This window comes from Pelophylax lessonae (genome assembly GCF_965119305.1).
Source record: "Pelophylax lessonae genome assembly, chromosome: 3".
Classification (NCBI taxonomy): Eukaryota; Metazoa; Chordata; class Amphibia; order Anura; family Ranidae; genus Pelophylax; species Pelophylax lessonae.
In genome coordinates, this window is record NC_138770.1 from 106,366,059 (window position 1) to 106,378,752 (window position 12,694).

Genomic DNA, 12,694 nt, shown 5'->3' on the forward strand with positions numbered 1-12,694 from the left:
TTAGCACTATTGGTTGGAGCACTCACTATTGCTCTCTTTGTTGAGCAGCAATTTGATTCCCAGTGGGTCGATACATCCCCTGCATAAAATTTTAATCAACAGTGCTCATATTCTCGAAACAGTTCTGTGAGAGCAGAAAACCATAAAGGGCATTTTACCATAGCTACAGCATGAAGGTACAGGAAAAAATATATAAATGTTTTCAGTTTATATGTATGTTTTATTTTATTTTTTCTTCAGGTCTTATATTTGCTAATGGTAATAACTGGAAAGCCATGAGAAGATTCACTCTTTCTACAATGCGTGATTTCGGGATGGGGAAGAGAACGCTAGAAGATAAGATCAGTGAAGAGTGCCAAAAGTTGATAACAATTTTTAAAGCCTACAAAGGTCAGGAATAATACATTGTGGTTATTGATTCTGAGGCTTCATTTGTCCTGTTCTGATTTGTGTTGCATTTCTTTAGACAAAGCAGGTCCTGCTAAGATGCATATATGTTTTAGTACATATATTTGAAAATAAATGCATTTGAATGCAACAGGCAACATTTGACAATAACACCCATCTACATGTAGCACTAACCTTGTAGGGCTTGCTGTATGATGACTTGTTGGGTCTCCTCTGATTACCAGCAGACAGTCACTTAGGGTACAGTTCACACATTCATCCCTACTCCCAATGGCTCATTGCTAAATCAACAGTCCAGGAGTATTGCTTTTTTTTTTTTTTTTTTTTTAAACTTGGATGGGAGAAGGGAATAGTGAGATACTCCAACTGGAACTATGTACATTGGATTGTGGAAGCAGCTGCACTGCTTAAACCATACTGCCACATGTGTGGAAAGGGTTAAGTCTCTTTGCTCTTTCTCTCCAGCAATAGTTTTGGTGAATCTACAGTGCATTGCGAAAGTATTCGGCCCCCTTGAACTTTTCGACCTTTTGCCATATTTCAGGCTTCAAACATAAAGATATAAAACTGAAAATTTTGTGAAGAATCAACAAGTGGGACACAATCATGAAGTAGAACGAAATTTATTGGATATTTAAAACTTTGTTAACAAATAAAAAACTGAAAAATTGGGCGTGCAAAATTATTCAGCCCCTTTACTTTCAGTGCAGCAAACTCTCTCCAGAAGTTCAGTGAGGATCTCTGAATGATCCAATGTTGACCTAAATGACTAATGATGATAAATAGAATCCACCTGTGTGTAATCAAGTCTCCGTATAAATGCACCTGCACTGTGATAGTCTCAGAGGTCCGTTTAAAGCGCATAGAGCATCATGAAGAACAAGGAACACACCAGGCAGGTCCAAGATACTGTTGTAGAGAAGTTTAAAGCAGGATTTGGATACAAAAAGATTTTCCAAGCTTTAAACATCCCAAGGAGCACTGTTGAAGCGATAATATTGAAATGGAAGGAGTATCAGACCACTGCAAATCTACAAAGACCTGACCATCCCTCTAAACTTTCAGCTCATACAAGAAGAAGACTGATCAGAGATGCAGCCAAGAGGCCCATGATCACTCTGGATGAACTGCAGAGATCTACAGCTGAGGTGGGAGACTCTGTCCATAGGACAACAATCAGTCGTATACTGCACAAATCTGGCCTTTACAGTATGGAAGAGTGGCAAGAAAAAAGCCATTTCTTAAAGATATCCATAAAAAGTGTTGTTTAAAGTTTGCCACAAGCCACCTGGGAGACACACCAAACATGTGGAAGAAGGTGCTCTGGTCAGATGAAACCAAAATCAAACTTTTTGGCAAAAATGCAAAACGTTACGTTTGGCGTAAAAGCAACACAGCTCATCACCCTGAACACACCATCCCCACTGTCAAACATGGTGGTGGCAGCATCATTGTTTGGGCCTGCTTTTCTTCAGCAGGGACAGGGAAGATGGTTAAAATTGATGGGAAGATGGATGGAGCCAAATACAGGACTATTCTGGAAGAAAACCTGATGGAGTCTGCAAAAGACCTGAGACTGGGACGGAGATTTGTCTTCCAACAAGACAATGATCCAAAATATAAAGCAAAATCTACAATGGAATGGTTTACAAATAAACATATCCAGGTGTTATAATGGCCAAGTCAAAGTCCAGACCTGAATCCAATCGAGAATCTGTGGAAAGAACTGAAAACTGCTGTTCACAAACGCTCTCCATCCAACCTCACTGAGCTCGAGCTGTTTTGCAAGGAGGAATGGGCAAAAATTTCAGTCTCTCGATGTGCAAAACTGATGGAGACATACCCCAAGCGACTTACAGCTGTAATCGCAGCAAAAGGTGGCACTACAAAGTATTAACTTAAGGGGGCTGAATAATTTTGCACACCCAATTTTTCAGTTTTTTATTTGTTAAGAAAGTTTGAAATATCCAATAAATTTCGTTCCACTTCATGATTGTGTCCCACTTGTTGTTGATTCTTCACAAAAAATTAAAGTTTTATATCTTCATGTTTGAAGCCTGAAATGTGGCAAAAGGGCTGAATACTTTCCCAATGCACTGTACATTCTCTTCAGGACACTCACTAGCATCCCCTTTACTGACACCTGTCCACTGACTCTTCTAGCTGCAGGGGTGCCCCCCCCCCCTTCTCTGGTCAGACCCCTTAATATAGATCTTTACTCACTGTACAGCAGAATCAGATCCTTCAGTGTCTCCCCTTCTAATCAGCTTCACAGGACCTCTGGGTTCAGTTCCTCTCTAGCTCGCTTTTGGCCCTCAGGTCGACTACCTGAGGCCGCATGGCACCTCTACAGAGGAGCAGGCAACCGCCCCCTCCAGGACTCTACTATCCAGACGAAAGACTCCCAGCACATGTGCTCCTGGCATTTGTACAGTATCCTAGAATGCACGAGGCACTTTCCTCTGCCAAATCATCAGGGCTGTATCAAACACCACACCTGTGCACTCATTTGTCAGGTTTCCTCCCACTGTCCAACATGCCTCCCTATTGGACTAGTGTAAAACATTCTGCAGACAGACTGAGTTGCACCTGAGCACATTGAAAAGGCCTCACTAATCCTGCTCTCTAGTAGGCAGAGAACAATATAGATTTACCTGCAATCCCTCTGGTAAGCAGACAGGATTCAAAACTATACTTTCTCTCTCTAGCACCTACCTAGGAGGGTGCTACATACACAATCCTATACATTTAACATCCACTGTTCTCATTTTCTCTATAGATCAGGGGTAGGCAACCTTTTGGGCACAGCGAGCCGAAACATTTTTTCAAAGAAATTGAGAGGGCCAGTTACTTAAAAATAATGTCAACTTCATGCTTTCAGTCACGAAAAGGAATCTTTCAATACTGTAATAAATGCTGAAAATTACTTGAGTAGTAGTAGGAAATACATTTTCAGCTTTGCATCTTCACACCTCAGATCACCCCAACTCCTGCACCTTCACACCTATAGGTCTCCCTCAATCCCTGTAGCTTCACCCCTCAGATAACTACCAATTCCTGCACCTTCAACCCACAGAATAGCCCAATTCCTGCACCTTCAAACCTCAGGTCACCTCCAATTCCTGCACCTTAACACCTCAGATAAACCCAATTCCTGCACCTTCACCTCTCAGATCAACCCAATTCCTGCACCATCACACCTCAGATCACCCCAATTCCTGCACCTTCACACCTCAGATCACCCCAATTAATGCACCATCACACCTCAGATCAATCCCAATTCCTGCACCTTCTCCCTTCAGATTACCCCAATTGCTGCACCTTCAGCTCTCAGATTACTCAAATTCCTGCACCTTCACACCTCAGATCAGCCCTATTCCTGCACCTTAACGCCTCAGATTACTCAAATTCCTGCACCTTCACCCTTCAGATCACCCCAATTCCTGCACATCACACCTCTGATCACCCAGATTCCTGCGCCTTCACCCTTCAGATCACCCCAATTCCGGCGTCTTCACACCTCACATCACCCTGATTCCTGTCCCATAACCCTTCAGATCACCCTAATTTCTGCACCATCACACCTCAGGTCTCTCTCAATTCCTGCGCCTTCAAACTTCAGGTCACCCAATTCCTTCATCATCACACCTGAGATTTGTCCCAATTTCTGTACCTTTACACCTCTTATCCGTTCCAATTCCTGCATTGTCATACCTCAGATCACCCCAATTCCTGCAACTTCATACCTCAGATCATCCCAATTCCTGCACCATTACACCTTAGATCACCCAATTCCTGCACCTTCACACCTTAGATCAGTCCCAAATCCTGTACCTTTACACTTCAGATCTCCCTAATTCCTGCACCTTCACACCTCAGATCATTCCAATTCCTGCACTTTCACCTTTCAGATCACCCCAATTCCTGCACCTTCACATCTCAGATCACCCCAATTCCTGCACCATCACACCTCAGATCACCCCAATTCATGTACAATCCCACCTCAGATTTGTCCCAACCCCTGCACCATCACACCTCAGATCATTCCAATTCCTGCATCTTTACCTTTCAGATCACCTCAGTTCCTGCACCTTCACACCTCAGATCAGTCACAATTCTTGCGCCATCACATCTCGGGTCTCCCTCAGTTCCTGCACCTTCACACTTCAGATCACCTTAATTCCTGTACCTTCACACCTTAGATCACCCCAATTCCTGCACCATCACACCATAGATCACCCCAACTCCTGCATCTTCACATCTCAGATCACCCCAACTCCTGCATCTTCACACATCAGATCACCCAAATTCCTGCACTTTCACACTTCAGATCAGCCCAATTCCTGCACCATCACACCTCAGGTCACCCCAGCTCCTGCATATTCACACCTTAGATCACCCCAATTTCTGCACCCTCAGGTCCTAAATACGCCCCACTGCATACACCCTCACTTCTCAGATTATCCCAATTCCTACACTTCACTCCTCAGATCAGCTGAATTCCTGCACCTAATCACCTCAGATCAAACTAACTCCTGCACCTTCACACCTCAGATTAGGCACAGTTCCTGCACATGTAAATTAGTAGTTCCCAATAGCTAACATGATTCAGCCATGCAGGGGACAGGGGTCAGCAGGGTATAGCACAGCAGGGCGGAGGATAGGGTCAGCGAGAAGGAGAACTCGGGTTAGGGGGGCAGAAGACTGTAACGCTCCTGCGTTTTCTGTATAATGTGGATTTGCAGCTGCAGAAATATTCCACTTCAGTAGTCATGTAGAGAAACGCTGAGATACCAATCCCAACTCCCAAGACTCATCATATGTGGATAGTCTCAATTCAGCATACAAATATACACACTCAATAAGATGTTCCTGGAGTGATCTATGTATATAGTAGTATAGAGGTGATAGGCTGAAGAGACAGGTTGAGTAGAGATGATAGGTGACAGACACTTGAGAGGAATGTTCTTGAGAATGAGATAGTAGCAGATGGGATGCAGATAGGTTAGCAATCATGTATGGTAGTAGATGATAGGATAGCAGATGAACATACAGGAGAGACTAACCCAGTGCAAGAGCAGATGATAGTAGGCTCAAGAGCTAGCAATCTAGATAGTGCAGATGTAGTAACAGTCTTAGTATGCAGAGCTAGATAGTGTAAGCTTTAGTATGAAGGTTATTGAGGATTCCCCTGTGGGGTACTTATCACTAGTAGCAAGTAGCAGAGGAGAGGAGAGGTAAGAGCGGATGATCCGGTAGCAGGATACAAGGATCAGCAGCGAGGTTCCAATAGCGAGGTATGCTTTCAAGCATGCGAGCTTCAAGGCAGGTTATGCGGTGGCACAAGACAAGGTAAGCATCAAGGCACAAGACAAGGTAAGCATCAAGGCACATCTAGGCACACAGCAGGTTGAACGAACACATGTGAGTGAAAGCTGGTGATTTAAATAGCTGTTCAGTCCGGCGCCTCATGATGATGTCAGCACTCTTAAAGGGAAACACACCTATATGTGCTTCATCTATCTAGGTAGATGGAACGCACCCGGAAATGATGTGATAGGAGGCACTGAGAGTGCCAGAACCTTACAGTACCCCCCCGTAAGGCCGGCTCCGGAAGGCCTCTAAGGCTGGTTGTTGATATAAGAATCGGAAAAAGCTGGTTGTCGATGTGAGAATCGGAAAAGACTGGTTGCCGATATGAGAATCGGATAACACTGGTTGCCGATACGAGAATCGGATAATACTGGTTGCCGATACGAGAATCGGATAAGACTGGTTGCCGATACGAGAATCGGATAAGACTGGTTGCCGATACGAGAATCGGATAATACTGGTTGCCGATACGAGAATCGGATAAGACTGGTTGCCGATACGAGAATCGGATAAGACTAGTTGCCGATGCGAGAATCGGATGAGACTGGTTGCCGATGCGAGAATCGGATAAGACTTGTTGCCGATATGAGAATCGGAAAAAAAAACTGGTTGCCGATATGAGAATCGGATCACGTTGGTAACCGATGTGAGAATCGGATCACTTGTTGCCGATATGAGAATCGGATCACGTTGGTAACCGATGTGAGAATCTGATAGGACTTGTTGCCGATACGAGAATCGGATCAGGTTGGTAACCGATGTGAGAATCGGATCACTTGTTACCGATATGAAAATCGGATCAGACTGGTTGTTAGGGTGTCTGCTACATGAACCCTTCACTAGAATCGGACGCATAACCATCCGAAATAGACATAGCAACCAATGCTTCTTCAAACATCCTCAGATCCTTCCTACATACCACCGTGCCATTAGAAGCGCGTACGCAGTCAGGTGCAAGAATCTCAATGTTTTCATTGGAAGCTATAACTGTGCTTGCAAAAATAGGAGTATCTATACCAACATCTGCCAATTTCTGGGTGTCCTTTTCTGATATAGAACGGGGACAGGGCTGGCAACAGCCTTGGTAATTTCCAGGCTGTTTTTCAGGGAAGACCGTTCGGATTTGCCTGGCCTCCATTGGGAGAGCCTTAGGCCTATGGGGTCGGGTTGGGCAGGATGTAATGAAATGTCCCCCTTCTCCACAATAAAAACAAAGGCCACAGATTCTCCTGTGATCTTTTTTTTTGTAAGGACAACTTAGTATGTACGGCACCAATCTCCATAGGCTCCTCATCCATCTCTGTAGGATCAGGGTTCAAATGAGATGTGTCAGAGTGACAAGGCTGACTGTTTAAGGCAGGCTTGTACCATGACCAGGCAGGATCACCATATTCATTTGGTTTTCATTTTTCCCTAGGTACCCGGGGTCTGCGGTTACCTGGAGCAGGTTTAGGAGTAGATTTTTGGGAGGGGAGACACTGGGAGTGCATCGCAATTGCAAATGACTCCCAATTGTCTAGGATCAGACTTTTTTCTTGCAGTTTCTGGTATGCCCATGTTTTCATTTTGCCAGAAAGCAAATTAATGGCAGCATGAACTTTAATAAAGTCATTATGATAGGTCCTGGGCTTAAGGATAAATAGGAGCTCACAATCCATCCGAAAAAAAAGAAAAGAGGAACGGGAACCATCAAACCTGTCTGGTAGAAAGACAAGGGGTTCTGGGGGTTGAGCAGCAGTAGGCTGTGTCAGAGCCTGATTGCCTTCTTTTAATTCAGTAAGTGCGTGTATTAACACAGTTACTTGTTGTGTTAACTGTGTCACCTGAGTGGTCATTTCTGCTGAATCCATTTTATCAGGTTCGTTCAATCTGTAACGCTCCTGCGTTTTCTGTATAATGTGGATTTGCAGCTGCAGAAATATTCCACTTCAGTAGTCATGTAGAGAAACGCTGAGATACCAATCCCAACTCCCAAGACTCATCATATGTGGATAGTCTCAATTCAGCATACAAATATACACACTCAATAAGATGTTCCTGGAGTGATCTATGTATATAGTAGTATAGAGGTTATAGGCTGAAGAGACAGGTTGAGTAGAGATGATAGGTGACAGACACTTGAGAGGAATGTTCTTGAGAATGAGATAGTAGCAGATGGGATGCAGATAGGTTAGCAATCATGTATGGTAGTAGATGATAGGATAGCAGATGAACATACAGGAGAGACTAACCCAGTGCAAGAGCAGATGATAGTAGGCTCAAGAGCTAGCAATCTAGATAGTGCAGATGTAGTAACAGTCTTAGTATGCAGAGCTAGATAGTGTAAGCTTTAGTATGAAGGTTATTGAGGATTCCCCTGTGGGGTACTTATCACTAGTAGCAAGTAGCAGAGGAGAGGTTCGGTAAGAGCGGATGATCCGGTAGCAGGATACAAGGATCAGCAGCGAGGTGCCGATAGCGAGGTATGCTTTCAAGCATGCGAGCTTCAAGGCAGGTTATGCGGTGGCACAAGACAAGGTAAGCATCAAGGCACAAGACAAGGTAAGCATCAAGGCACATCTAGGCACACAGCAGGTTGAACGAACACATGTGAGTGAAAGCTGGTGATTTAAATAGCTGTTCAGTCCGGCGCCTCATGATGATGTCAGCACTCTTAAAGGGAAACACACCTATATGTGCTTCATCTATCTAGGTAGATGGAACGCACCCGGAAATGATGTGATAGGAGGCACTGAGAGTGCCAGAACCTTACAAAGACTGGGTGAGAGGAGCAGAGGATGGGGCAGAGTACTGGGGTCAGGGAAGCAGAGGACTGTGGTCAGTGGAGCATAGGATGGGGCTGAGGCCTGGAGTCAGGGGCATAAATGGGGTCAGGGGGCAAAGGAGGGGGCAGAGGTCTGGGGGTCAGAGGGTCAGAGGGCTGGGATCAGAGGGCTGGGGTTTACAGGGCAGAGGTCTGTGGTCATAAGGGCAGAGGACTGCGATCAGTGGAGCAGAGGGTAGGTCAAAGGTCAGCAGGGCAGAGGACTGGTGTCAGTGGATCAGAGGATAGAGCAGAGGTCTGGGGTCAGTGGGGCAGAGGACTTGGGTCAGAGGGGCAGATGTCTGGGGTTAGCGAGGCAGAGGCCTGGGGTTAGAGGACTGGTGTCCGTGGAGCAGAGGATGGGGCAGAGGTCTGGGGTCAACATGGCAGTAGGCTGGGGTCAGCGGGGCAGAGGACTGGGGTCAGAGGAGCAGAAAATAGGTCAGAGGTCTGGGGTCAGCAGGGCAGAGGTCAGAAGGCAGGGGACTAGGGTCAGTGGAGAAGAGAATATGGCAGAGGACTAGGAATCAGGGGGGTAGAGATCTGGGGTCAGAGGACAGGGGTCAGTGCTGGCAGGGCACATACTAGAGCTTCTCCTCTCTACACAGCACATAGCTGAGATCAGATTCTTTTACAGATACAACCAACCTGATATTGTTCCAATCTGGAAATTTCACAGAGCATAGCAGGCAGCTATAAACAGTGCAGATGAAGGTTGTGTCAGTAATAAAAAAAGTCTGATTTCAGCTATGGAGGATGACACCTGCGTGCCCATGCAGGAAAGGGAGGAGCAGCTCAGAAGTCCTGGAACAGTATCCAAGGTGGGGGCACGCAACATACTCTGGATCTGGCTGAACACCAGTCACCTCTGTGCCAGCCAAAGGCAGGAAAGCCGTATAAGGTGGGTGGGAACAGGGACAGAAAAGAGGCAGATGGTCTCGCTCCTGTGTAGCAAGCTGCAAGCACCAGCTATCCGGCTTTGTTGATTTATAGGCCATCCTAGACTTCCCTTTGCATGTAAAATCTGGCAGGCTTGTTGTACCCAAGTTAATCAATCGATCAATTTGGGTACATTCAGCCTGTCCACACATGGTTCTAATCTCTGAAGGTTCCTGCTGAAACAGCAGAGATTCAAACCATCTATGGCCGGCTGATCAGTCACAGGTTGGCATCTATCTTTGAAGAGACAACCTCCCTCTAACACAGGCTCTTAAATGATGATTGAATAACTTGAAATTCATATATGAGAACTGCTGTAAATTTGAACTACGAATGTTTATTTCATTACCAATTAGCAGGGGAGCAGAGCAGACTAGAGCATCTCTACATTAAATAATCTCATTTTATGATAAATATTCAAAGGGTGCCATATGTACTCATGGTACCAATACAGCATCTTACTAGGAGAATGATGTACAGTTTGTTGAAAATACGAATGGTTTCAATGAAAGAATTTACTGCTCACAAGACTATCCCTAGCCGAATGAAATAGCAAAGACATTAGCAGTTCCTCTTATCAGCTATCACCTGCCCTTCTGCAAACATCTCTTTGGCTGGCAGAAGTCTGCTGCATGCAGCTGTGTCCACCCAGAGACATCCACCAATCTATAGCAATTGTGTTTTCAAAACCATCTAGAAATATCCTGCATTTTCAAAACAAAAATCAGTTAAATCTTTCCTTCTTTAACCCTTTTCAATTAAATATTTGATCTGCATTGCTTAGAATTATGTTTATTGCTAAACTAAAAGTTTTTAATAGTGTCTCTGGTTATATTTCAGGAAAACCATTTGAAAACACCATGATCATGAATGCTGCTGTGGCCAATATCATTGTGTCTATATTGCTTGGTCATCGCTTTGACTATGATGATCCAAAACTTCTGAGGCTTTTGACAATAATCAATGATAATATCAGAATTATTGGTTCCCCGATGGTTTTGGTAAGGTTATTTTTACTAAAACATTTAACCATGATACTTTTGGTTCGCCTTTCCTTGTGAGGTGGCCCAAAGTACATCAATTAAGGACACATCTCCAGGTGCCTTCTTGTTAGCTCAGTTTCTGTTAAAAATACCAGGGTATCCCCAAAAATGCCGGAATGATATTAGGCAATTGTGACAGACCCAACCAGGACAGGGGCTTTTGGAGTAGCCTCTTACCTACTGACTATGGACCCTGGCATTCAAAGAGGTTACAAGCATTTAGGAAGCATTTAGGCATTTAGGAAGATGTCTTGTTTTATAATGCAAGAGGACATTATTAAATTTAACATTCAAGGAGGCCATGATGGTCTCTGCCAAATTGAAACTCAGTAGGTAGTTGTATGTGAAAAGAAAGCTGGTTAATGAGATTTGGACAGCCCTTGGTCTTCTTGAATACTGTTGCTGGACAGTCTGGGATCCCTGAGTAATTAAAGCATTGTCTAGGTCAGTGTTTCTCAACTCCGGTCCTCAGGGCCCACTAACAGGCCAGATTTTAAGTTTTACTTTGGGGAGATGCAGACTAGAACACTGCAATCACTGAGCAGCAAATGATATCACCAGTGATGTATTTCAGTTTTCTTGCAAACCTGGCCTATTAGTGTGCCCTGAGGACCGGAGTTGAGAAACACTGGTCTAGGTGTGCAAATCATAGATACATTCCCAATATGGGCAAAAGTATGCAACAGATAATAATGTGAAATCCGTGTATAAATTAATAATATAGCAAAAAAAATATATAATCAACATGCAATATGTATGTGATTTGATCAACAGTTCAGATATTCCCATGTACGGTGATTATTCCAACATAGCGTGATCAATATCTTCAATCCAATTTAGTGCTCCAATCAATAATGTGCTCCAATGATAAAGCGATGTGCTACCTCATTGTGCTCCCCCCTCCTGAGAGAAGGCTCACCTCAAGAGATGTGACCCCACAGCACAATCAAATGGATAGTCAGACTCCTTAAACACATATGGGTCTGATTGCCTTCACTGTCCTTGCCCCTCCCCTAAGCGCGTCGACACAGGGTCACGTGTCTTCCTCAGTGGGAAAACCCTGCATCGACACAATGAGGGGAGGGGCAAGGGCGATGAAGGCAATCGGACCCGTGTTTGAGGAGTCTGACTATCTATATGGTTGTGCAGCTTTGGAGGCTTTTAAATATTGGTTTGACATAGCCTGGTGTGCTGGAAGCACCAGGAGCATGTAAGTACCCATTGGTTTGAATAACATACAAAAAAGATAGATGTTTATATGGTATAAGCACTATTGGAGCCCTTTTTTATGCATATCACCAATCATTACATCTACTAACTGGGAGATCAGTGTATGTGTGAGCAGAGCTGCCAGGAGATCTACATCCTAGTGATTGAACCCAGGGAGTGTCACAAGAGCATTTTGACAGTGCTTAATTGTGGTGTCACATCTCTTGAGAGGAGTCTTCAGGGGGAGAGGGGTTCGCGAGTGAGGTGGCACATCACTTTATCATTGGAACACATTATTAATTGAAGCATTAAATTGGTTTGAAGATATTGATCACGTTATGTTGGAATAATCACCGTACATGGGAATATATGAACTGTGGATCATACTACATACAGTATCTCACAAAAGTGAGTACACCCTTCACATTTTTGTACATATTTTATAATATCTTTTCATCTGACCACACTGAAGAAATGACACTTTGCTACAATGTAAAGTAGTGAGTGTACAGCTTGTATAACAGTGTAAATTTGCTGCTCCCTCAAAATAACTTAGCACACAGCCATTATTGTCTAAACCGCTGGCAACAAAAGTGAGTACACCCCTAAATGAAAATGTCCAAATTGGGCCCAATTAGCCATTTTCCCTCCCTGGTGTCATGAGACTCTTTCATTTTAAAAGGTCTCAGGTGTGAATGGTGAGCAGTTGTGTTTAATTTGGTGTTATCACTCTCACTCTCTCATACTGGTCACTGGAAGATCAACACGGCATCTCATGGCAAAGAACTCTCTGAGGATCTGAAAAAAAAAATGTGTTGCTCTACATAAAAATCGCCCAGGCTATAAGAAGATTGCCAGGACCCTGAAACTGAGCTGAAGTACAGTGGCCAAGACCATACAGCGGTTTAACAGGACAGGT

General features: G+C 44.2%; 1 protein-coding gene across 1 annotated transcript in view; it reads left to right on the forward strand.

Annotated features, from left to right (window-relative positions):
- LOC309549024 (cytochrome P450 2K1-like) overlaps positions 1–12,694 on the forward strand; it is a 47,758-nt gene that overhangs the window by 23,504 nt on the left and 11,560 nt on the right. Inside the window, exons 4-5 of the mRNA XM_082248966.1 lie at positions 241–390; positions 10,364–10,524. Coding sequence (XP_082105092.1) covers positions 241–390; positions 10,364–10,524 — 311 coding nt within the window. The remainder of the gene's footprint in view (positions 1–240; positions 391–10,363; positions 10,525–12,694) is intronic.